The sequence below is a fragment of the Elaeis guineensis genome, chromosome 6, assembly GCF_000442705.2.
Source record: "Elaeis guineensis isolate ETL-2024a chromosome 6, EG11, whole genome shotgun sequence".
NCBI lineage: Eukaryota > Viridiplantae > Streptophyta > Magnoliopsida > Arecales > Arecaceae > Elaeis > Elaeis guineensis.
In genome coordinates this window covers 22,571,494-22,598,055 of record NC_025998.2, presented here as the reverse complement: position 1 = coordinate 22,598,055, position 26,562 = coordinate 22,571,494, and the positions used below count along the sequence as shown (strand labels likewise).

At 37.2% G+C, this 26,562-nt stretch overlaps 1 protein-coding gene across 2 annotated transcripts in view; it reads left to right on the top strand.

Annotated features, from left to right (window-relative positions):
• LOC105032739 (B3 domain-containing protein Os07g0563300) overlaps positions 1-25,199 on the top strand; it is a 26,324-nt gene extending 1,125 nt beyond the window's left edge. For both annotated transcript variants that reach the window (XM_019846415.3, XM_010907274.4), the window contains exons 3-12: positions 68-166; positions 1,531-2,312; positions 2,476-2,572; positions 3,900-4,074; positions 4,659-4,735; positions 5,399-5,797; positions 15,055-15,104; positions 21,862-21,975; positions 22,993-23,060; positions 23,882-25,199. In XM_019846415.3, the coding sequence (XP_019701974.1) occupies positions 68-166; positions 1,531-2,312; positions 2,476-2,572; positions 3,900-4,074; positions 4,659-4,735; positions 5,399-5,797; positions 15,055-15,104; positions 21,862-21,975; positions 22,993-23,060; positions 23,882-24,468 (2,448 nt within the window). In that variant the 3' untranslated portion in view covers positions 24,469-25,199. The remainder of the gene's footprint in view (positions 1-67; positions 167-1,530; positions 2,313-2,475; positions 2,573-3,899; positions 4,075-4,658; positions 4,736-5,398; positions 5,798-15,054; positions 15,105-21,861; positions 21,976-22,992; positions 23,061-23,881) is intronic.
• The last annotated feature ends 1,363 nt before the right edge of the window (positions 25,200-26,562 follow it).

The window sequence follows — 26,562 nt, the reverse complement described above, 5'->3', positions numbered from 1 at the left end:
ATGAAACGAATAGTGTAGGGGTGGTTATTTAAGTGATTTATGTACTAATTGGGATGCCATTCTGCAGAGGGTGCATTGCGGATGCATAGTATCGGCCTCTGCTTACGTGCTTCTTGATGCTGGAGGAATTGAGTGCTTTGCATGTGCGAGAAAATCTGTTGTAATGGTAAGCGCGATTAACCCGATGTCCTTCAAATTATTGCAGGATTAACCTTGCTAGTCATTTTATTTGTATGCATTGATGAGATGCTGCGGCTGTTGTTCTTCAATGCCCTGATGACTATAGGAATTGTTTATACTGCATCGTACCATGTTCTAGTGACAATAACACTAGTTAAAACTAACTAATTTATTCCTTTAGAATTTGTTAGGTCTGCAATTACTGGCACTACCTGTACACCGGGCCCACCATATGAATGTATATCTACTCTTGTTATCTGTCAAAAATCAAGACAAAAGATGGAAGCTTTACATGTCTTTTCACCCAACCTTAATGCAATCCCTTTTACTTTGGTCCCCTCCATTTCTCAACCTTCAATCATTCAACCAATCCTATGGCTACTCAGTGCATGTGTAAGAAACATCCAAAACCTTTGCAATATATACATTTTAATGCATAGTGCTCATACTGAATGGCTGATGATGTTTCTTCATTAATAGGATTGAAGCTGAAGGTCTGTCTTGATAGGACTTTGGACTTTGTATTCATTGTATGTATGTGTGTGTGTGTGAGAGAGAGAGAGAGAGAGAGAGTCACACACACACACATGTATGGGCATATGTAACAGCAGTAGAGTGAACTAGATCCTAAGTTTGTGTACTCTGGGGAGTGGTGCACTCCTCATGATCTTCATAAATGCAGATTGTTGGCATATGGGAGGCATCTAATGTCTGGGTGGCCGATAGGGAGTGCTAGATTTGGGGTATGCTTGGGCTATTAAAGCTTCTTACTATCAATAAGGAAAGAGTGATAGGTGAAGCTCTTCGGCGATGGTTATTGTGAAGAGGAGCATGCTCAAAAGGGGAAGCTGCTGAGTTAGGGATGTCAGCAGACAGGAATTACTGTTTTGAGTTTGTTGTCACATTACTTTAAGAATCAGACTTGCATTCAAGTATAAATATTTGTAGTTTCTAAAGTCAAGAGTTTTGATGACTCTGCTGTTGGATTCATGCAACCTTGTTTTTATATACAAATGCTCATATGTTAAGTTTCCTTTAAGATAACTTTGTCATCTAACCTGTAAAACATCTTCGGGCTTTCCTTGATTAAGAAATGTTAACTACTTTCATAGTGTTTGAAAATTTTTAAATTCATCAAGTCTTCTATCAACTTTTTATGCATGATTTGACCGAATATATCCTAAGTTCTCCTATTCCGTTTTTCTCCAAATTGTCATGAATGTACTCTTCTCCAATCTATCTAATTTACATTTAAATCATTTTAATGGCAGCTAAAAATTTCCTTCATTCAATTTTCTTATTTCGTGCTGCTTTTAATCTTACTTTTGTTGGATGCTCATGAATCCTCAGACACCTAATCAGATGTGGTCATCTCCTTTGGTCATGCCTCCACAATTATCCGAGAGGAAAGATTTTCCTGTTAAAAGCTGGAAACAGATGACCGGTCCATTTCCTGGACAGTGGCGTCAAGCACCCCATTTTTGGAACACTTCTAGCATCCAGTCTGATTTGCATCAGCGGTTATCGTATGAATTTGACAGACCAAATAACACTGAAAGAATGATTTCTGGTGGACGCACTCCTATTACAGCACAAGAGAAGAAATTTGAAGATCTGCCCGAGAAAATAGGTTCTAGCAGCCTTAACCATGTTGCACGAGACAGATTTGCTAATGGAAACAGTGGTCCAGATCCTGTTTCTGCATTTAATACTTATCAAAGAGAGGAAGGAAATGCTGATGGCCTGCAGGATCCTGGCCAGCTCGTCAGAGATAATGATCCTACCTCTACAAGAAAAGGAGGGATTCCGGAACCTTGTTCAACTAGCTCTGTTGATTCTCTCCCATCGTCCACTTTAAAGGAAGATCCATCATCTCTGCTGATTGGCTTGGCTGCATCGTTTCCGCCACCAAATGGTGCAAAGGATCTATCCAGGGTTTCTACGACTCAGCCACAAAGACAAATGGCTCCTCAATCGTCGAAGCAATTTTATCCACACAATGGAATTGATGGTGAACTACAAGCTCAAATGCGCAATGGAAGGCCTCGAGTGGATGCCCGAGCACGAACGCAGCTACTTCCTCGTTATTGGCCTAGGATAACTGATCAAGAGCTACAACAAATATCTGGAGAGTATCCATTACCCCACGTCATTTCATTGCATTTTTGATGTGCTATTTTTTTAAACATCGTTTTAAAAATTTCCACCCAACAAGGAACAAGTTTATTGTTAATTTGTGATGATATTTCTGCCACCTTTTTATTTAAGGAAGCTTATCCTTAACCTTGATTTAAGTTCAAACTCTGTCATTACTCCATTATTTGAAAAGATGTTAAGCGCTAGCGATGCTGGAAGGATTGGTCGTCTAGTGCTGCCCAAAAAATGTGCTGAAGTGAGTCTTTTAAGCTCTCTTTTTTTTTTTTTTTTCATTTTTTGCCATCAAGATTACGAACAAAGATTTCTTAGTCAGCTGTTCTTTTTGGGTTTTGTTGGCATCATTAAAGATAACAAGCTCAAGATTTTCTATATTAAATTTTATTGACGCTAACTATGTTAATTTGTTATTTGCCTTATTTTTCCTTCTATACTCTGGCTGTGGAGCACTTGGACTGTTTGCTTTCCATGTTACTTGTTAATCATTGATGTATGGCTGCTGTTTTACGATTTTGTTGTAATGATGAAAGCAAATTTTGTTCATTTTACCTTTTTAATCCCTTTCTGAACACTTCTAATAAATTGTTATGCTCCTGCATTGTCATTCTTAAGAATTGGTATGCATAGCTATGTCCTGTAGATTTGGGGAAAGCATGATAGTTTGAGCATCATCATTGCTTCTCATACAAGGTGTTATTTCCCAATATTTTGTATTTTTTATCTCTTTATTCTGTATTTATTATAATTCCTTTTAGCTGTTCCCTTCTTTGTTGTGGACCCCCTCCTAACTATTTGAGTCTAACTTGAGATATGGTTTGAAACTCAATGATAGGCATGTGGACCAAGCTGCAATCCTTGGTTTATATTTTACTCTTCAACATGATGCATATGGAAAAAATTGAAAAAAATGATAAATATTTTAAAAGATGCAACTAAGGTCAGAGATCAAGAAGTCATCAGCAAATCAAAACTATAATTCTGAATTTCGTATGCTAAGACTATGTTAAGGTAGATTTTATTATGGTCCATCTTTAAGTGGCTTATCGGCTACGGCTTGTGAAGTTGGGTGCCACAATTCCGCATTGCAAATTAGAGTTAACTAACATGCTAAATATAACTTTTAGAGTAGATCATTTCACATATATATGCCACGGGTCCTTTTTTTTAGTATATATTTTTTTCCATTTGTGGTGCACTGTGATCTGATTGAAAGGTACTAAATTTGCAGTAGCATGCCAATTACCCTTCCTTTGTGACTTTTATGCTATAGCTTCATCCACTCTGTTTGATTTTTGTTTTGAATATTTTTTATGAATTCAATTGTTTTCAAAAATGGTAATTTGTCTTAAATACTTCTCCATACATTTCTTTGTCAGAAGGACCTAATGGTAAATTGTATAATAAGCGATATTGAATATGAATAAGTTTAGATCAACTCATTTTAATAATTTGCTGTCTATACTGAAAAGAACTATTTCCTTATCATTTAACTATTTGAACTTATGGAAATCTGTACTATCTTGCTGAATGATGCCACAAATGTTTTAATCGGCTATCATTAACAGGCATACTTCCCTGCAATCTCTCAGCCAGAAGGACTCCCTTTAAAAGTTCAGGATGCCACTGGCAAGGAGTGGGTATTTCAGTTTCGTTTCTGGCCAAATAATAACAGCAGGATGTATGTTTTGGAGGGGGTTACACCTTGTATTCAGTCAATGCAATTACAAGCAGGTGACACAGGTATCTTTCCTGCATCGATGGTGGAATTTGGATCTGTTCTCTAAAAGTTTCAGATTTGCATATTCAGATCATGTTGTAGACATGTTTTTTCAAGTAATCTCAATTGATCATTTTTATGGAACTTCTATGGTCAGATTACCTTTTATTCTTGACTACAGTAGAAACAGGATAGAGAACTTACGTACTTAAGTTGTTAATACATTCACGTCAGGCTTCATTATAGCCTTGTGGAAAGTGTTATACTGTTTTACCTTTCATCATTCTTCATCTTTTACACATGCAATGAGGATAGCAGGAGAAAGCTGAGTATTATGCTTATCTTCTCTCCTCATATGTTCTCTCGTGGGGCAGTTTAGTTCTGTATAATAAAAATATTTCCCCAACTAAATGGTTAAATCCATGTTGGTCACAGTTATTGATTTTTGTTAAACCTTTAGTTGAATTTGTTTACCAGTTTGCACATATTTGAGAGATACATATGGAGACAGTTAGGAATGCCGAACCAAATTCATTATTTTTTACCTTTTCATGTAAGACAATGATGCAATAGTTTCAGTTCCAACTACGAATTTGTGTTTCTGCAGTGACATTTAGTCGGATAGATCCAGAAGGGAAGTTGGTCATGGGATTCAGAAAGGCTTCTAATGTCTCTGCTGAACAGGTTTGCGATTAAAAATTGCGAAAACTTTTAATACAATATGTTTTCAAATAAAAGAAAATGTAAATTTAGGCAGCTTCCATCCTCCTCTATTACTAGCTCTAAAAGCTTTATGTATTGTTAGAGCAATCATATGACCTTGTTATTTATTTTTAATATGTGCTGCCTACTTGTGGGTATTATGCTGGATCTTCTCCGTTCATGGTTTAATGAATGGATATATATATGCAGAAATCTGGAGCAATGCATTTAGAGCACACTTCCAGAATTGCATCATGATGTTTAAAATAACCAAAGTACATCTTTATGTTAATGACATTCATTAGGAAATAGGGATAATCTATTCTCTGTAATCTTCTGATCTCTTTTAAAGCCGCATGTATGATTATCTGAATTTGAGAAACTTTAGCTGGAACCAATTGGTTTTAAATGATCGCTTGGGTCAAAGGTGCAGTAGGCACTCTTAAATAAAAGTTAATATATTTATTCTGTTAAAGCTTTATCTTTGTTGCTGCTTTGTCTGTATTACAATCAGGAAAATGAAAAAGAAAATATCACCTCTTTATTCACAGCTGTTGGAAAGTGGTCAAGGAGCACACTCAAAGAACTGAAGTTTGTCTTTTACATTTTAGAATTTTTATTTTCCTTTTTCATCTTTATTGCCAGGACGCCCAATCAGCTAAAGCTGGCAATGGTTTCTCCACTTCTACAGAGGGTAACAACAAAAATTTAGCAGGGGATTCCAATGCAAATCTGCCTCTTCGACCTCTTAAAGGAAGTGCAGAATCAAGGAACTCAATAAACACTGCAGATCAAGCAACCTGGTCTAAATTTGACAAATCAGGATTTATCCAAAAAGATGGGCCTGCTGCCAGATCTTTACAAAGCGCTAGTAAAAGAAAAGGTAGCACTCTTGGTCCGAAGAGTAAACGCCTTCGTATTGAAAATGAGGACTCCATGGAGTTGAAGATAACATGGGAGGAAGCACAAGAGCTGCTCCGACCACCTCCTAATCATGTTCCTACTACCGTTGTCATTGAAGGTCATGAAATTGAGGAATATGAGGTATGCTGGTTGAGAATTCTCACTCCAATTTTTTTTGCTAGTTTTTGAGATATGTGCAGGCTTTCCATATACTAGAATATATTCTTTTCAACCATGTATATTTTTCCCACTCGTGAGTAGTTGACAGGTGGGCCTATTTATGGGGGGTGGCTGAGCCTTTTTTGTTCTTCTCTATTTATTCTTTGTTCATTTTGAATCAGGCGCATCAGTGGGCAATTGATCATTCTTTGTTCATTTTGGGCCTACTTATATCTTTTCTTTGTCCAGCATATATTACCATGTTAAAAAGAAAGTATCTGTCTTCTTTGTGTTTGGTAATTATTGCTAAGCTAACTTTTGTTATTTATTTCTTTGTAAGTTCTCATAAAAGTTATGCTGCATGCCAATATGCATGAGTATGTTGTAATTTTATGCACATGCTCTCATACTATCATCTATTGAATGTGTTTTTTTTTTTTTTTTTTAATTCACCCTAAGTTAATTACATAGCATGCTCTTGGTCACATGTATTTGTCACTGCAGAAAATATGACAAGATTATACGTGGTACTGAAGTTTAATCTAAATATTCCCTTTCAGGTGCTTCTTGTGTTGTGATCCATTTCTAGTAAGTGATTTCGTATGATCCAATCTAGTAATTATGTACAAACAAGAGGCTGTAGGTGCTTAATGTTAGATAGGATAGTGGTGGACAGGAAGGGGAGAAGGGAGGTGGCTCTGACTGATGTGCCTTTATTTGATGTTTGGGCCCTTAATATCGTTAAGAGGTGCATAGGTGTAGGGCCAGGCCAGATAAGTTGATTCCACTTCTAAGATCTATGTAGAACAGTCAGTCTGTTTGCTACACGTCTCAGCAGAATGAGCATTATTTTGTGTAGTGTTCGAAATGGAGTTGTAATTTGTCAGTCAATTCTCTGAGCTTTAAGCTGTTTTATTGCATTTGCTTATGTTGGCTCATGTTAATATTTAGTACTTCCAGGCCTATTCTGGACCTTATTGAAAACTGGCTATATGTTTGGGCACCAATGAGAAATATAGGTCCAGATTTTGGGTCTTAGATGGTTCCACATCAAGTTTGATCCGAGACAATTTGAACCTTTCATAGTCAGAAGTTTGCAAGAGTTGAGTTCTAGGTTTGCTAAACTAGTACCGGAGGTTATATCGGTTAGTGACCGGTTCGGTATGGCATGTGTTTGTACTGTGCCATTTTGGGGTATATTAAGAAATAGGGAGAGGGAGAAGGGAAGGGAGAAAAGGAGAGAGGAAGAGAGATAGATGGAGGGGGAGAGAGGAGGAAGGCTTGCTGATGAAGAGGTGCAAGCGATCGGATGAAGAAGCGGATGTTCGCTCGGGGTGGGGGAGGGGAGTGGAAGCAAGCAGCAATTGGGGGCTCCATTGTCATCAAAACCATTGTGGGTGGAGGGTTTGGGGGTAAGGGCATTGTGTTAGATATATGTCTTGGAAGTCAATCAGACTGACACATATATTATTTTAAGACATAATTTTGTATTTGATATTTTCATCATTAATGAAATTGGATTATTAATTTTATTCATGTTCTGTATGTGTGTTTAAATCATCCAAGGAATTAATAAGATGATGACACATATTCTCAAGAGTTGAGAATTTGAGGCGTGTCATTAGTAATTAATTCCTAAATACTTTTAATCGATGAATCATCACGAGGATGATAATTGATCCAGATAGATTGGTGCACGGATCGCTTTTCTTTTAAGATAGACGAATCTTGAGTCGACAGTATGGGGATACTGGAGCGAGAGTGCAAATGGTTAGAGAACAAGAGTATCGAACATGACTAATATGAGAAATTATTTGGATGTCTACTCGTCAGTGACTTGTTTGATGTTGCAGTCGTGTGACTAGTTTTTTGACTTACGAAGCCTTGACTATTCCTAAAGTATATGTGGCATCTCGACTTGGTCATGTTAGAGAGGATAGGATAAACGGATTGGAGAAAGACGAACTTCATGGCTCATTAAATAATGTCATATCCAATTTGTGAATACCATCTTCAAGAAAAAATGATCAAACTATCTTTTGTAGGATAAGGAGAGAGGACCACTGAGATTCTTACCCTGGTACACTGATGTGTGTGGTTTATTCGATGTGCAAATCAGGGGTGGTTATCATTACTTCATTATCTTTACTAATGACTATTTACGGTATGGGTATATGTATGAAACATAAATTTGAAGCTTTTAAAAAGTTTAAAGAATTCAGATATGAGGTAGAGAAGCAAACTAGAAAACTTCTTAAGTGTCTTCGATCAAATCGAAGAGGCGAATATCTTAGTAGAGAATTCTAAAATTATCTCAAGGAAAACAGCATAGTTTCACAATGGATTTTTTTTAGAAACATCTTAACTCAATAGGATGTCGGAGTGGAGGAATCAAACCTTATTGGATATAGTTCGGTCTATGATGAGCTTCATTGATTTTTCTTTATTTCTTTGGAGATATGCTTTACTTGTATTTATCTATTGAATAGGATTTTCTCTAAATCCGTTTCTACTACGCTGTATGAGATGTGGCAGGATAACAAATTGAGTCTTGGTTATTTCAGGATTTGGGGATGTCCGGTCTATGTCAAGTGACGACAGTCGGACAAGTTTTAGGTTAGGTCCTATAGATCTCATTTCATTAGGTATCCTAGAGAATCTATGGGATCCTACTTTTACTTTTCAGGAGATCATAATATAGTTATGAGCTGATATGCTATCTTTTTGGAGAAACAGTTTATTCAAGGTGGAGATAGTAGAAGAAAATTGAGCTTGAAGAGTATGAAAAGCAACGAGTCATAGAACCTACAAAATTTATTCATGTTGAGCCCGTACGTGCCCTTCCTCTTCCACCTCGTAGATCGAGTAGGATTTGTCGTCCTTCTAAAAGATACTTAGGTATTCTGACAGAAGTAGAGAAAATGTTCCTCATGGACAATAGGAAACATAGAGATGATCTCAAAATCTATAATGAGGCGATGTCAGACACCGACTCTGAGAAGTGGCTAGAAGCAATGAAGTTAAAAGTTGACTGAATGCATTTTAACCAAGTCTGGATCTTAGTAGATCCATCATAAGGTATAGTATCTATTGAATGCAAATAGATTGACAAAAGGAAGATAGGTTCAGATGGAAAGGTAGAGATCTATAAGATAAGGCCTGTGGCGAACGGTTATAATCTATGCGAAAGGGTTTAGGGTCAGAAGATTTTTTCGTCTGTGGCTATGCTAATCCGAACACTGCTTGCTATTGCGACATGCCATAATTATGAGATTTGATAGATGGATGTAAAAATTTGATAGATGGATGTAAAAACTATCTTCTTAAATGGATTTTTTGAGGAAGATGTCTAAATGGAGCAGTCTCTGGATTTCACTTTCAGTGATAAAAGTCACAAGGTATGCAAACTGCAAAGATCTATGTATGGAGTGAAGCAAGCATCTCAGAGTTGGAATATTTGTTACAATGATGTGATCAAATCGTATGATTTTATGAGGAATGAGGAACCATGTGTTTATAACAAAGTCAATGGGAGTGCTATCATATTTATTGTATTATATGTAGATATCCTCCTGATTGGAAATGATGTTTCTATGCTGATTTTGATTAAGATATGGTTGTTTAATGAACTTTCCATGAAAAATCTTTGAGAAGCATCCTATATTTTGAAAATAAAAGTCTATAGAGATAGAGCTAAGAACATGCTAGGTCTCTCACAGAAGATGTACATTAAGGAGGTCCTGAAGAGGTTCGTCATGGAAAACTCTAAGAGGGAATTGCTACCCCATAGACATAGGATTCATATCTCCAAGAAGATGTCCCAACATATCTGAAGAGATTTAGCACATGAGCTAGATCTTTTATACTTCAGCTATAAGGAGCCTCATATATGCCATGCTATATACATGACATGATATAGTCCTTACTGTAAGTGTTATGAGCAAATATCAGTCGAATCCAGATGAGGCGCATTGAACAATTGTGAAGAACATTCTTAAGTACTTGAGAAGCACTAAAGGTACGTTCCTAGTCTTTGGAGGAGAAGAGTTGAGGCTACAAAGATTCATAGATTTAGACTTTATGTCTGATGTTAATGATAAAAAGTCTACATCAGGATGTGTTTTCTTATGCAGTGGAGGTTCGGTGAATAAGTTCTAAACAATCGATCATTATAGATTTTATTATGAAAGCGAGTACATCGTTGCTTCTGAGGCTGCAAAAGAAGCCTTTTGATTCAAAAAGTTCGTTACGGAACTCGGTGTAATGTCATCAGATGTCATAACACTATCGCGACAACAATGGCGCCATAGCTCTAACTAAGAAGTTTAGGTCTTATCAAAAGTCCAACCATATAGAGCGATGATTTCACATTATTTGTGATTATCTCGAGAAGAAATACATCGAGGTGTAGAGAGTAGATTCCTCGAATTATATGGCAGGTCCACTGACTAAATCACTTAGCCAATAGAAGATTAAAGCACATCTTGAGAAGATGGGATTTAAGTGTATGGCTGATTGATTTTAGTGCAAGTGGGAGATTGTTAGATGTATGCTTTAGAAGCCAATTAGATCGATATATGTATTATTTTAGGATAATTTTATATTTGATATTTTCATTATTAATGAAATTGGATTATTAATTTCATTTATATTGTGTATGTATCCGTGAATCGTTCAAAGAGTTAATAAGATAATGACACATTCTCAAGAGTTAAGAATTTGAGACATGTGTCATTAGTGATTGATTCTTAAATACTCTCGATCGATGGATCATCATGGGAAAGATGATTGATTTAGATAGATTGATGCACAGATCGTTTTTTTTAGAATAGACGAGTTTCGAATCTACAATGTCGGGATATTGGCATTAGAGAATAAGAGTATCGAGCGTGATCGATATGAAAAGTCACTTGAATGTCTACTTGTCTGTAAGTTGCACGATGCTGCAGTAGTGTAACTAGTCTTTTTGATCTACGGTGCCTCGACTATTCACAATGGGGTTGCTATAGTTTGACTTCATGTATACTTGATCTCCTAGCCATATGGATTCTTGCGATGCATTTTGACTGCAATAGAATTTATCATTCTTGATAGATAAGGGAGTTAGTCCTATATGATTTATGAGACTGAGTTCAGAAGATTTTGGTTAGGACAGTATGAATAGTGGAAAAAAAAATTCATTGTTTTCACATTAGGAACTCGAGTTGAATAAATTTGATATATGACAGATGATGGAGGTTAACAAAAAATTTCATAACTTCTATCTTGTCTGGACTCACAATAGGATTGAATCGCACGATAACTGCATCTAGAGGTTTATCCATTCTGTTCTGTTGGAATGTCATTACATGTTGCTAGACATCATTGGTGGATTGTGAGACTTATGAGAATTATTTTGATGATCAATAATTCTCATTGGATGAATAGAAATTGTTTTAATCCATTGAAAGGAGTTTTAATGATATTGTTGATGGAGATCACAATATATCTCACTATCAGACAGAATAGAACCTATAGGATCGCACATAAAGAGGTTGTGTCTAATCAGATGGTTGGACTTAATTTGACATGTCAAAGGTTTGACATTGTCAAAGAGTCGATACAATCAAATCCGAAGACAATAGGACTCCTTATGAGATAAGGATTTTGATTTGGTCAAAGTTCATGTCTCTTGGGACTCTATCCATCAAAGAGGTTGACGAGCAGGACTCCTAATTAGATGTTGGCGCCTCATATTTCCTCATGCTATTATTTCTCATGCCATATGGGGCATGAGTCTAAGAGTTGGGACACCCCAAGGTGTTTTCTCTTGAAAGGACTCCTAATGCCATAAGGCATTGATTGGTCAAAGGTTGACTCAAAAGGAGATAAGCGCCCCGCTAGAGGATTCTGGATTGCTTGGAGTCCTAGCTTGAGAAGGATTACATGCCAATAAGAGGCGCGCCAAAGAGTTTGACGTGAGGGAAAAAAAGGGAAGGGTTTTTCTTATTATGTGAGAAAGAGCCTCATGCCTCCTATGTTTTCCATGCTCCTCTTTTGGCTCCTTACCTCTCATGCCGCCTCTTGTTAAGGCCACACGAGCCTTACGTGAGAAACCTAATGCCCAAAGTGTTTGGGCGGCAAAAGGCATCTCTCATGTAAAATAGGCTTTTACGTCCAAAAAAAGAGGCGAGCTTCTATCTCTTGCCCCACCTCATGCCGCCCAAGTTGTTGGGCATCTCATCTCACGCCCCAATTGGTTGGGATGCCTCATCTATTCAACATGGAAGGAGTTCCATGCCTAAGATGGGGTGTATGCTAGATTTTCTTAAGAAGAGAATCAAGAGAAAGGCTGCATTTCCTTGAAAAGGAAATTAAGAAAGGATCAAAAAAGGTTTCTGATCCATTCGTGTGCAAAGCATGAACCGCGAAAAAGAAAGGCTGAAATCCTTGAGAAGGATTTTTAGCACAGAGGTAAAAGAAAATCCACCATCAGAAGAGGACCTCTGCAAGGGAGTTAGCACTCCGGTGAGATCAGATATTTTGATTAGATGGCGACCTCGTATGGATATTTATAGAAGCTAGATACTTGTGCGGGTTCAAAGGAATTGTGAAGACATCCATGATCATCAAATTGTGGTGAAGAACTATCCGTGCAAAGGTGAAGATTTGATCTTCTTTTTCATAATCTTAATCTTAATAACTATGGGGATCTGGGTTGATTCGAGATGAAATCTCGCATAATTAATCTGAGAATTAATTTTTATTCCACTATATATTAATTATAAAATTTTTAATTTCCATTGCGTATATCAAGTTCTAGTTTCTAACACTTTGAACCATCACGAGTGGTGGTAGGGGGGTTCATAATTGAACCGATCCGACATGCGGAACCATTTCGACTTGATGTATGTTTGGTTCAATACAGCCAAATTGCCTGGTTTTGGACGGTTCAGCAATCATTGGTTGAGTTATTGTAGTCTTTTTTTCCAAGGCTCCTTATCTTATTGTGGTGCTTGAAACATTTAAGTAAAACCAGATCTTGAAATACAGCACCAAGCAAAACCAAGTGATGACTCAGTGGTGGATCCAGAAATTTTGTTTTGTGGGATCAATATAATAAAAAAAATAAAAAAGCTGCGAGAAAGAAAAAAATAATAAAATATTATTTTTAAAAAATAATAAAATATATAAAAAAGATAATGTGTAATATCTTAAATATCTTTTATAATAAAATATTATAAACAAACACCATAACAAAATCTTAGGCATTATTAAATGTTAAAATTATAATGGCCAACTAAAAATTATTCTAATCATATATATTTGATATGAATGAAAAAAAGAAGATAGAAAAAACTAAAAGAATGTAAAAAATAAAAAATAAAAAAGATATACCTAATTTAAGTCCAGAAGAGAGACATGAAAAACATATGGTTATCTATTACATTTGGATTGATTAGGATATAAAAATAAATTAATGTGGGGTTTAAATATAAGGTTGGAGGGTGGAGATCAGGAGGTTGGGGTGGGGCATTAAAAGAGAAATAGACAAGTAATGAATAAAAAAAGAGAAAAAATGAGAGAGAGAGGTCAAGGTGGCGTGAGAGAGAGGTGGGATATGTGAGTCATTAGAGAGAGAGAGAATGTAGGTCATAATTACTCTTTTTATCTTTTGATGTGGTCTTTTCAAGATATAAAAAATAAATTGATGTGGGGTTTAAATATAAGAAATGGGCGGATGGGGTTGAGATGGGGTATTAAAAGATAAAGAAAGAAGCAATTAATAAAGATAAAAAAAGAAGGGGAGAGAGGTCAAATTGGTGTGATAGAGAGAGAGGAAGAGAGAGAGGATATGTGAGTTATTAAAGAGAGATAATGTAGGTTATAATTATTCTTTTGATGTGGTCTTTTTTATTCTTTGCTTCTTCAAAATTTTGTATGAGATATGGAATCGATTCATAAAACTAGTGGGGTTAATTTTGGCTTTTCCTATTAATATACATATACCTAATGTTGTGGGGTCAATTTTAGCTTTTTCTATGAGTTTAACATGGCTTTTCCTTCTAGCATGTACATATGGGTCAATTTTTTTTGTGGGGTCAATTGACCCCACATTTTTTCATATGCATCCGCCATTGTGATGACTTATGATATCTTTTAGAATTGATGCGCCGTTCCTTTGTTGATTTATTTATGTTTTTCTAATGCATCTTATAGAAAAATCACGGAAGAGAATACAAATTTCTGCAAGGATTGAAAAATAATTGCTTGGGGGCCCTACTTATGGTGTGAAACTTTCATGGAAAGGCAGGAATTGGTCCCTATATCACTTGTTGTTTTGGCTATTCCCTTTACACCAAGCGTTGATTTTGATAATTCTACCAGAGTTGATGTCAATTCATTGATGGGGACCATACCTTTCCTGGATATTTTGGTGTTTTTATTTTTTATGTAATCATAGTGCTTATGCTTCTTAGGGACTTAATAAGTTTCAATTACTAGATCTAACACATGAAGTACCTTCATTTTTCTTTACTTAGAAAGCTAAGCTGCCAGGAGATACAGAACACAAAAAGCTTATGTGCAGCCACTGTTAAAGATATATTTTTTTTAATCTTTATTAAATTCTATGTAGAAGAGGTTAAGGATGATAATTACCCAAAAAGCCAAACTGCTATTTTATCACCTTGTCTGTCCACGTGGGCAAGTGACCAGCTTGCCTGTTTTGTCTTGTATTATATCATGCACCATTCTGTTGTTCTGGTCCTTCTGGAAGCTTTTGGTTTCCGTTGAAACCCTTTCATTATATTGCGGAGGCTTCAAGAGGTGATCACTTATGCTATATCTTTCTGACCACTATTTTTATGTCAGCTATCGTGCTCACCTTTTTCGCTACTGATGTCACCATGATGATAGATTTGTCTTTTGTGGGCTCCATGCTAGCTTTTGACTTCCTACCAGAGGAGTAATGACTATCCAGCTTTACTTGTGTTGCCATTAAAGTTCTCATTGATGTGTATATTCCTTTCTGGGCCTCCAGCACTAGTTTGGGCATTAAGTTTGAGGGATCAATATAGGTTCTCATACATAACAGGAGAATGATGATTAAGAGATCTAATGCATGGCATATCAATGAGAATGCATCTGAAAACTGAATCGACATTTGAATTGAGTCACTATAGTTTCATATGTTATATGCTTATATTATAGCTTAATAGGTAATGAGTATCTAACTTTGATTTGGTTGTCTTAAACAGGAAGCACCAGTACTTGGAAAGCGTACATACTTTACCACAAATCAAGCTGGGTAACCTTCTCTTTGGTGCATTTAAGCCTGGAAATTTCTTGGTTTCCCATGCTGACATTTATTCTATGCAGTACTATTTGCTTACCTAGAAACTTTTTGAATATGAACTGAGACGTTTGTTTCTTAATAGCTTTAAGTTGCATGGACATGTGGATCTGTTTACTGTTTATTTGGATAAGGAATTGCCTTCTACTATCTTGGCTTATATATGAACTTCGATCTCCTTGTAGGTTGCTGCATTGGTGATTAGGGTTTTGGAGATGGCTGAAAGATTCAAAGGTGAAACCATGATTTGGTGTATTGGGCAGTACCACCCTGTACTAGGCATACCTTACCATACTGGTAGCAAACTGATACTTGGTATGAGGGGCATACCAATTGTTGGTGTGATGAACTAACCCATACCAACACTATACTAGCATGGTACCCACATGGGTGTCAAAACTGGTATAGCAAACCATGGGTGAAATCATGATTTACGTGGCAAGCTATATCTTTGTAAGATAAACAAGCTAGCAAGAACCCTAAAGATACAACATAATAAGAAATTCCTGTGTCAATCCCCTTTGCCAAATAATTGGCTTCTCTCAAGGAAATGAGTCTGTCTGGGAAAACATTGTTAGTCTCAATGAAGTTTTGTTGTTGGGAAGGTGGGAGGTGGTGTTACTAAAGGGGTCAAGTGTTGGTACATAATGAGCCATCTCTAGCATTCTCATGGTACCTATTTATTTGTTGGGAAGACCAAACCTGAAGTGTAGAATGCAAAGGATAGTAACATTCTCTCAAATAATTAGGCAAAAGTTTTTATGCATATCAATCCTGAGAATATATCTAGAGAGGAGTGCAAGTTATACAGGTCACCGGGTGGAGAGATTTCCATTAAACATCTTGGGCGGAGGCTTGACTAGAATCCCCATAGTGAAATGATTGTTTAGTGGTGCAGGAGCAAAAAGCAAACTGTTTTGGTGTGGCATGGTCTGTTTCCTTCAAGTTGTTTTGTTTAGGCATCGTGTTTAGTACTTGACCCCTTTTTAGACCCAGACAAGAGTATTAGTTATGATTCAATATTAGAAGATTTGTTTTAGAAGTTGAATTTGTCGATGAGGGGATTTATGACCTAGTGAAATAGGAATCTTGTAGGCCAGAGGCAGAGAAGAAGCATGTTTAGGCAAGGGATTGGCAAGAAGAACCTATTTTTGGTAGCAAAATCACTTTGGAGCTACGCCTCCTTTCCGCTTCCAGCCGACATGTCTAGGACAAGGTGCTAGTAGAAGTTTCAAGTTTGCTTCTTCAAGAATGGGGTAATAGAGATTGGGTTGTTTTGTGGTAATCATCTGGCTTGGGATAGGTGGAAGAACATAATGAGATACCTAGGAATTGTTTAGTACGGCCCACTTTTGAAGGTTCCTACTCATCTTTGCCAATCAATCAGGGCCTGCAATTGAGATTGTTTTTAGGTGAGGATATGAAGCAATCTGGTACCTTGAGAGGGAATGTTTACATATTATAGTTGAGAATCTTGTGATGTTGATAACACTTCTTTGAGGCTTCCTTCCCATTCCTAAGAATATTTTATGTTAGGATCTAAACTGAGATAAAAAAAAGAGGGCTTTTTGTGACTGGGCTCTACAAATATCAGTTTCTGTATCCTCTTTTTGCACCTTATAATATATTGGAAGTCTTTCTCCACTGCTTTTAGGAGCCTAGTTCTCTTTAAGTTAGACATGGTTCGCCGTACCGGGCCGAACCGTCTGGTACGGGGCGTACCGAGCCAGACCGGTCTCTTACCGGTCCGGTTCGGGCCTGTTTTTCGGAAAAGGACCCCGAACCGCACCAAACCATCCGGTTTGGTACGGTTCGGGCCCATACCACCCGGAATCGGATGGTATGGTTCGGTTCTGAACCGGTTCGAGGTGAACCGAACCGTACCGCCCAAGAGAGAGGGGAGGGGGGAAGGTGGGGGCCTTTTCACGTGGTTGGGGGAGAGAGGGGAGAGAGAAATGGACGTGGCCCACTTCACATGGGGGGAGGGCCTGGTGCTTTAATAAGCAGCAGGCCTTCGGTGTTCTTTGAGAGTTCTCAGAGAACACCCATGGCCGTGGGCAACTTAATCGTTGAGACCTCCAAAAAATTAGAAAAGAAGGCAAAATTTCGTGAAATTGGAGGAGTGATTTGAGAAGAGGCTGATCTTTGGCCGGAGGTAAGATAATCTGTTATTTTGTTAGTAAATATTTTTTTTTATTTTTGTTGTTAGAAATAGGATAAAAATGAGGTAAAATAAAAATAGGAGAAAATCATGCCAAAATCTTATGATTTTAGTATGATTTAATTATATGTGATAGATCTTTGGAAGATCTACATGATGACACCAAAATTGTTAATTTTTGTTAATTATATATTTTTTTAAATATTTTTAAATATTTATTTATTTAAAAATTAAAAAAAATTAAATTTTAGGGGAAAAAAAATTAGAGTTTGGGAATCATATTTAGAATGATTCAAGCTACTTAAATCTAATTTCAAATTTTTTTTCAAATATTTGAAATTAAAAAATTATTTTTTTAATTATTTAAATTAAAAAATTTAATTATAAAATAAAAAATATATAAAAATAGTGTTATATTTTAGTTAATTTAAAAATATTATTTGAAGCATATAACATATTTATTTTGAATTTATAAGTTTTAAAATAATTATTAAAATTATTTTAAAATTACATATAATTATTTTAATTATCATAAAACTATCATATTTTGTTATACTTGCATATATTTTAATTATATATATATATACTGCGGACGATCTTGCACGTGGAGTAGGGTCCATGGATGTATCTGGATCATCCTCGCATTATGGATCCTATTATCCATAGCCACCTTATGATCCATATGCATATGATGCATTCGAGGCATCATCTTCTAGTGATTACTACCCTATGCAGCCTGGAGCATCTTACGGATCAGATTTTGCTACTGGCATATTTGGATGGGCTCCTCAACCGTACCATCATCTCGAGGATACTTTTCAGTGTCAGAATTTTAGCGAGAAGTCTGAGATGTCTTACAATCCAGAGAGGATGCCTTATGGGATGATGAATATTCGAGAGTACGGTGCAGCTTGGCTAGAGGGTTGGATTGATATCCCTTCAGACTATGTTGATGATCCAGACATCTACGAGCGTCACAGACACTCGACAAGAAATTAAATGTAGAGTACATCTTAAGGTTTGTATATCAGTTATTACGCTTTGTACTTAAATATTTAGATACATTTTAATACATATTTTATATATTTTTTCTTTAATTTTAAGATGACATAGTTGAAATGTAATGTAAATAAATATATGTTTGAAATTTTGGATCAAGAGTCTTTGTATCGCAACCTAACTCAAAATTGAACCCAAATATGTCAATAATATGCAATATAATGCCATATTGAAGTTGTATTTATCAATTATTAACTTTAAAAATTCAAAAAAAAATTTAAAAATCGAAAAAAATATTGTGTACCGGTACCGGAACAGTACGCCTAGGCATACCGTGTGTCAGTACGGTACCGGTACCGTACCGGTCTGGGACCGGCACGCCGTCCGGTACCGGTACAGCGAACCTTGTTAGATAGTTATGATTTAGATGGTTTTGAGAGAATTCCAAGTTGTGGTTACCTCAAGGTCTGTCAGAAATGATAATGTTGTATCAATGTTTGTAAAGCTTCTCTTTATAATTAGAGAGAGTTAGGAGATAGAGAAAATAGTCAAAGAAAAGTACTGGGGAGTGAAGCAACTGCACATGATTTCTGTAATATTTACACTGATCTCATCATTAGAATTCTTTATTGTATAAATCCTAAAATGCTAAAGGCAATTTTGGTGCTATAAGCTGATTTTATTTCTCTAATTCCATGAATTCAACTCATCATAGTTCCCAAAAAAAATATCATTTGCAGCTACCCCTGAAAGTTCAATTTATTACAATTTAAAATAAGGTTGCTGGGGGCTCCATTGACCATCCCATGCTATATTTCAGTTATATCCTCTACAAATATGAAGAGCCACAAGACAATGTTTCTACTAAATATTTTATCATAGACATGGTCAATGTTTCTTTTCCCTGTTTCTTTGGGGTTTCTCATCATTTGGCCTTACAAACTAACTACTTGGCACTAAGCTTCACTCTATCATCCTAGAGCAAGCATCAATAGTGACTGCAGTACCTATACAAGCATGTGCAGAAATACACCTGTCAACCTTCTTCTTGTATGTTTATTCTATGCATTAGATTAACCTTTGCATGTGATGGTGTATCTTACTTTCGCTCCAGCCTATGCCTAAGAGATAAACAAAGTTCCCTATAGTTTGTTATTTTTCCTTTGCATCTAGCCTGATTCAAAGTCGTGGGAAATCTAGAAGCTCCCTTATTGCGTGAGCTTAAATTGCAATTGTTATAAGATAGATATCCATAACCCCAACCAAGGTTTTATGTCCCGACGGAATGGGGGCTGTCCCAGTCATTTTATCATGTTCCTATGAGAAAACGGGACTGAGATAGGCTTGGGATTTTGAAACCCATCCTTGCATGGAGAGAAGAAGAAAGAGGAAAGAAGAAAATGAAGGAAAGATGAAAAAAAGGGAAAATGAAAAGAAAGATGAAGAAAAGAAAAAAAATGAAAGAAAAAAAGAAGAAAAATGAAAAAAAGTAAGGAAGGGAAAAGAAAAAGAAAGAAAAGGAAAGAAAAGTAGAGAAAAAGAAAGAAAAGAAGGAAGATAGGAAAAAAGAAAGAAAAAAGGGGAGAAAGATGGAGGACATCCTCTAAGATGCATGATCGGGACCGCTGTCGAAACGAAATGGGACAGTGGAATATCCTGTTCCATGGAGAAATCGGGACACCTTTGTCCCATGGGATTTGAAACCTTATCCCAACCATCCTTCCAGCTTTCATGCCATACTCCTCTCTTGTCTAAAGTTGCTTCTTTAGGAGGTCAAAAATCAGTTTTTAGAGGTTTGACCCTGGTTGGCAGCAGATCTAAAAACATACCCAATCCTTCAAAGGAGCATTTTTTTTTTTTTTTTACGCTCCATAGATGGACCTTTTTTAATGGGGGGAAAAAGGGTTGACTGATGGCTGCAATGATGATGATGATTGTTGCTGCCAAAATCTGGCCTGGCCATTGGGCACCAGGTTGACTGCATTGGCAAATGCTGATGAGGTTGGTGCAGTTGCTGACCAAATCAGCAAGGTCAGTCCTCGCTCCTAGCTGATCTCTTAGCTAAAGAGGGTGATTTGGTTGGTGGTGGTGTTCATACGAGGACTTTGATGCCAACTATCTGGCCTGAAATAAGAAAGAGAAGTCCATTTGCCGAAGTTTGTCTGGCGGGGACTCTTCGATGCTCAAGTTAGATAGGGGTCTTAGAGAAACAATAGAGATTTAAGAGTGGCAAAGTATACGTGTCAAGAGAACATACCTGGAGGTCCCTTGGACATAGTTATAAATAGGCAAGGGTAAGGCTGATGCATGCCCTAATTACTTGATAACAGTTCGCACCATGCCAGTGCATTAACCCAGCATGCTATGCCCGCACGTTGCACCTACGCATTACACGCACAGGGATTAACTGTGCATGATCGTGGGCTAAGCTATAATGGCTGCCACTTGGAGAGGATTTGAATATTTTTATGCACCCCTAATGTTGGCAATGTGGCAAGCTCCTATTGGCTGGCCTGCCACATCAATTAGGATCGGTTCTAAGGCATATCAATGATGATGATATTTGACAAATATAGGGATGATGGTGTTCAAGGTGCATAGCCCTTTCTGGATTATTTTGTAGTCCCAACTAACTGCTTGCACTTCATGTTACCTGGAGTCCTGGACGCTCACATGTGGCTCAAAAAGTCTGTGTTGGACATGTATCCAAGTTGGATACTTTTAAAGATTGTCACTTTTAAAGATTGGTGGAGAGTTGAACTCTTCTAGCAATGAGTTTGACCCTCCATTTTCATGTTAGAGGTGAGTATTCTCTCCTTTTAATGATTTGCTGGGGACGTGAGTGTTGAAATAATTCTGGAAAATGTTATTTTTCTTATATTTTTAATTGGACAGCTTGAGTGAGAAACATGTATATTGAAGGACCTTAACAAATAATGTCTTCTTAATATGTATTGTTAATGTTTAAACAAAGCATAAAAGATATATATATTTCAGGTAAATTTATAATTTATCCTACGTATCTCTGTATCTCCATTTTTTTTTTTCCTTTCCACCGAGTTGGACATTTGGATACACATCTTAATTCAATTCTCATATCTGTCTCCATGCAACGCTACTTGCATTATGTAACAAACTACAATAAATTTTTAGATTTAGTGAATTCTGCTCTTTGAACTTACAGACTTATGTAATATGTTCTGTTTTGTTTAATTAGAATTTATAAGTAACAGAAGATGGCAAGTGTATTTGTAATCACACTGTAGAAGTCATTCTCTGTTCTCCCACTATAAAATGCTACTATATTGATGTTATTGTGCTAATCTTTTTGTAGATGAGAGTGGAAGACATTTTACTTAGTTATCAATGACATAATTATCTAATAAGAAAACCACTTCTCATGCAAAGGGATGCTTGATACACATTTTTAGTGTTCTTTAATCTACATGCCGCAACATTGCTCTTGTTATCATTTCATGGCCAGTCATTGGCAGTATTTATGCACTTATATTTCTGCTAATTAAATGCAAATATCATGCTTTGCCACAACAGTGATAATTATCAATGGGCTCAGTGCGAGGATTGTTCTAAGTGGCGCAAACTGCCTGTTGATGCGCTTCTGCCTTTCAGATGGACCTGTTCCGATAATAAGTGGGATCCTGAAAGGTGATATGGAATTCTTTCATCTCTTTAACAAGAGTGTTACTAACAATGTCCATTCCCATGTGTACTTGACAAGTTGGCATTCTAGTTGTCTACAACTGTTAATTGCATCCAAATATGGATTAGTGAATTAAACTATCATATTTCCCTGTCGTTTCATATCTGATATAGGCTGTATTCATGGAGTAATTATTATGAAGAGTTTGCATGGTTATCCAGATGATTTATTATTTGCTTCTTTTACAAGTCAAGCACCAACAGGCACTGAAATTGTGTTACTTTTGCATTTAATTCCCTACTGAGTGTGGTATATGGGCAGTGGTGATCTACTTTAGCAAAAAGTGGATCATAGATCATTAGCTTCCACATTAGTTCTTCCATGACCTATTTGTATAAGATAGTAATTCATGCTTGTATATGCGTGTAAGCAAGACAACTTTCTTGTGTGAAGAAAGTTCCCATTTTAGCTACATTTTTTTGTCTAAAAAATGACAAGCATATTTTTCTTTAATGATATTTGATTATTTTCAAGGTTTTCTTAACATTACTAACTCAACACTGCTTGTGTATGCCCCATATTGATGCATGGAACTGTACCTGCCTATTCTGTGAGAAGCAAAATTGGACCCTTTGTTATATATGGTTTGATTTGGAGAAGGGATTCACTCTGTCAAATCTACCTTGAGGAGGGATAAACAAAGATTTTGCAGTGCCTATCAAGTAATTTAAATTTTTGTTAATTGTTGCAGTGCAAACTCCATTGAAACTACTTATAGGGACTTCAAATCTGTTACACCCAATCTATCTTGGCCATTGATTGACTTTAATAAGTCTAGTAATCTGCAGAGGAGAATCCTCCTTTTAGCATGTGCAATAGACCCTTGAAATACAGTCATTCTAAAATCTACAATGCATACCTTAGACAGTGAGGAAATCTTTATAAATACTAGTGCATGTTTTTATGCTTTTTATCTGTAGTTTACTTTTGCTTACATTTACTTCCTCTCTCTACTTTTACAGGTCTTCATGTTCATCTGCTCAAGAATTAAGTCTGGAGCAACTAGCTGATTTGATCCCTATTAAAACTGGTATGGACAGCTTTAGTTTGACTGACAAGTTTTTGGCCATGCTAGTATCTATTGTTGTAATGAGTGCCTAAACTATATGCTTATTATTCACTGAAAGGTTTGCTAATAAGTGCGTTCAGAGAGGGTGGTTTTTTGCTTTTTCCCTTTTGTGTGTGTGTGTGTGTGGGGTGGTTGGGGAGATTTAGCTACAACACCCAAATTATTCAAATGCTTTCATTTAATCCACATCACTTCAAAGAGAGAGTGTTCTTGTAATTCAACCAAGGCATATGTGGAGCAGAAGAGTGAATATCATGAGCTAATGATGACATATTTGATGCCCTGGTTAAGTACAAAAATACCGTTATTTTTTCGACTGCATGGGAATGAAGGTAGAATAATGAGGTAATTTATGCAGGGTGTGTAAGCCTCTTTCATGATCCCTGTTTGTATTGTAATCCTAACTGATATGTACAGACGCATACACATAAAAACACATTTAACTGTATGCTAGCCTTTTGTTGCCCAGTTATGCAGAAGATCGTCTCTTCTTGAAGTGTACAGGTTTCCAGGAAATGCAGTAGCTCCAAAATTTTTTCCATAATTAGACAGGCTGAAAGATAAACTGCAACTTTGATGTTTTAAAGATTCGAAGTTTGAATTTTCAGACTTCCATTCTTTTCTTTCCCTTTTTTGTGGGAGATATTTGTGCATTTACCACGACCCCAAGTTAAAATCAAAACCTGTTTGCTGAGGGGTGCCAACCAGCTGAAATAAGTCTGGTAGGCATGCTATATTTTCGATCTAATCATTGACCTTTAATTTATTTTGGTGATTTGCAGGTGCTTCTAAGAGGTCCAAGGTTAAAGTAGAAGCTGACAACATCGAAGTTTCAGATGGGCTCGACACCCTTGCTAACCTTGCTATTCTTGGTGAGAGAGAAGCCCTACCCACTTCCTCTCAACCTACAACGAAGCATCCACGCCACCGGCCTGGTTGTACCTGCATTGTATGCATCCAGCCGCCAAGCGGCAAGGGCCCCAAGCACAAGCAGACATGCACATGCAATGTGTGTCTCACTGTCAAACGTCGTTTCAGAACACTTATGCTAAGGCGTGAGAAGCGTCAGTCAGAGAGGGAAGCTGAGACTGCTCGCAAACAGCAGCAGCTTATCCAATCGCCAGAGATGTTGCCTCCCTTGGGGAATGATCCATCATCATCAGCTGCTCCAAGTATCAAGAGTTCTCCTCAGAAGGTGGTGGTGAATGATGATGGGGTAGTTGAGGAGGGATCCGAGCATAGGAAGACGTCACCTTCTCCTCTGAAGGCCCAGATTGATTTGAATATTCAGCCAGAGCGGGAGGAAGAACCATCTCCGAAATCAGATGCTGGTGGGATGATGAGGCTCCTAAGAGATGCTGCATCTTAGTCCTTTTATGATGATTGAAATAGGAGAGCTTGGTGATGTTGGTCAGAACGGAAAGCAATATCAGATCATGGTGCTGTCTAAACTTAATGGTGGCCCTCACAATCTGGACCACAGGTTCTGGATTCATGCTTCTTTACTTACCGGGCAATGGTGAGATAAGTAGCCGCCCTTCATTTTTTTCCATTTTTTGGGTGATTCTCATCAAGGTCATTGCCACCATAGCTTTGTTCAAACCATTCTCCAATTCAGGCCACACAGCCATGTGTTTTATATGGTCATCTCTAGAAGTTGGCCAGGATGCTGATTCTGGGACATACATTTTCTTTTCGCTCATTTTGTCATTCCTTGACTTGACAGCAGAGGAATATGATTGGCTAATTTGAGAAGCTCTTTACCTCATGGTAAATCCAGAAATGATCCTAGAGGAGTTTACATTGTTGTAAGGCCACATGGTAGTGGTGGACAACTGTTCTCAAATAGAAATGAAATTTGTAACAGTGAGGGGTGAGTTACCCCATGGGTGTTTACAGTGCTCAGAGGTGAACTTTACGAGGATTGTAGCCTTACGACATTGTTCCCTTTGTTATCCACCAAAGTATTTTGTCTATTTACATTAGATGAAAAAACCTTTGGGGTATGTGTGAAATGGATATTGTTAACAGCTGTGAGGCCTGATGATTCGCAGATGCCAGTGCTGTCAAGAGGTGAGAAATGTATGACCTGGTTCGTCAGATGGGTTGTTTTCTATGTGGATTGTTTTTATTTAATGATGAGGTTTGCATCAAATATGTTTTCAAACATAGCAACGAGGCAATCGAAGAGAAGTGGGTGCTGTTATCAGAATATTTAGTACCTACCGGTCGCGGGTTATGAGATGATGTTGGTGGCTCGAGCCGTTATCGGTGTGGTTTCACTTCGTGATTGCAGACTGCTCCAGTGCTCGACTTTCTGGAAAGAATGGGCAACTTTTTTTTATTTATTGTGGCAAAACAGTGAACTTAATGTAGCAAGATAAACATAGATTAGACAGATTATATTTATAAAGGTCATGGAAAATATGCATGAATTGATTTAGGTTTGGGATAGATGGTAGCTTTACTACAAATAAGTACTCTGGCACCTATTATTCGTGTTGCAGAAAGATTGTGGGGAATTTTTGAGTGAGGCTTCTGGGTCATTAAAATCATTTTCTTAGGCTGAGATCAATAATTCTCCTCAATTTGGCCCTTGGAGCCAAGTGTAACAGCTATCGTTTCAGTATACTACGTCTTGGGGGGTTTAGGATAGATGGTAGCTTTACTACAAATAAGTACTCTGGCACCTATTATTCCTGTTGCAGAAAGATTATGGGGAATTTTTGAGTGAGGCTTCTGGGTCATTAAAATCATTTTCTTAGGCTGACATTATAACGATCAATAATTCTCCTCAATTTGGCCCTTGGAGCCAAGTGTAACAGCTATCGTTTCAGAATACTACGTCTTGGGGTTGAAGGTCTATTTGGAATTGCTGTTGGTAGTAAATATTTTTTAACTTTCTGGTCATCTGTTGGAAAGAATTTTCGGAAAGAAGATCCGAAAAAGAGCTTTTTAAGTAGCTGCTTTCACCTTTTTGGCAAAATTCAATCTGCTTTTAGTTTCTTTATCAAACATTATTATACCATTCAAAAATGCTTTTGGAAGGCTGTAGAGTACTTTCTACCTCTCCAAAAACAACTGAAAGGCAAGCCCGCGGAGAGTCTCTTGCCCCTCGTCATCGAAAGTTAGAAAACCATGCGCTCTCTTTCCCCCAGAGGAGACGGAGAAGCCGCAGCTCACTGCTTTCAGATCTCGCTCATGTGGTCGCCAGGAAACGATGCCTCACACAAGAAAAGTGCTTCAAGCCACCGGGCTTGGTTTTTACCCTGCAACTCTTTGATCATATCCTATCATTATTATGCAGGCATTTACTTCTCCTCTATTAATAATTTCAACATCACCACTTGGCAGGGTTCAGGGCATTGCTCCTCCTCGACCTGCAACTAAAAGATCCTAAGATTCTGAGAGCTTCGCTCGTTTTATCCAACGACCTGGGCTTTCGGCTTAAGTGGGCAGGGAT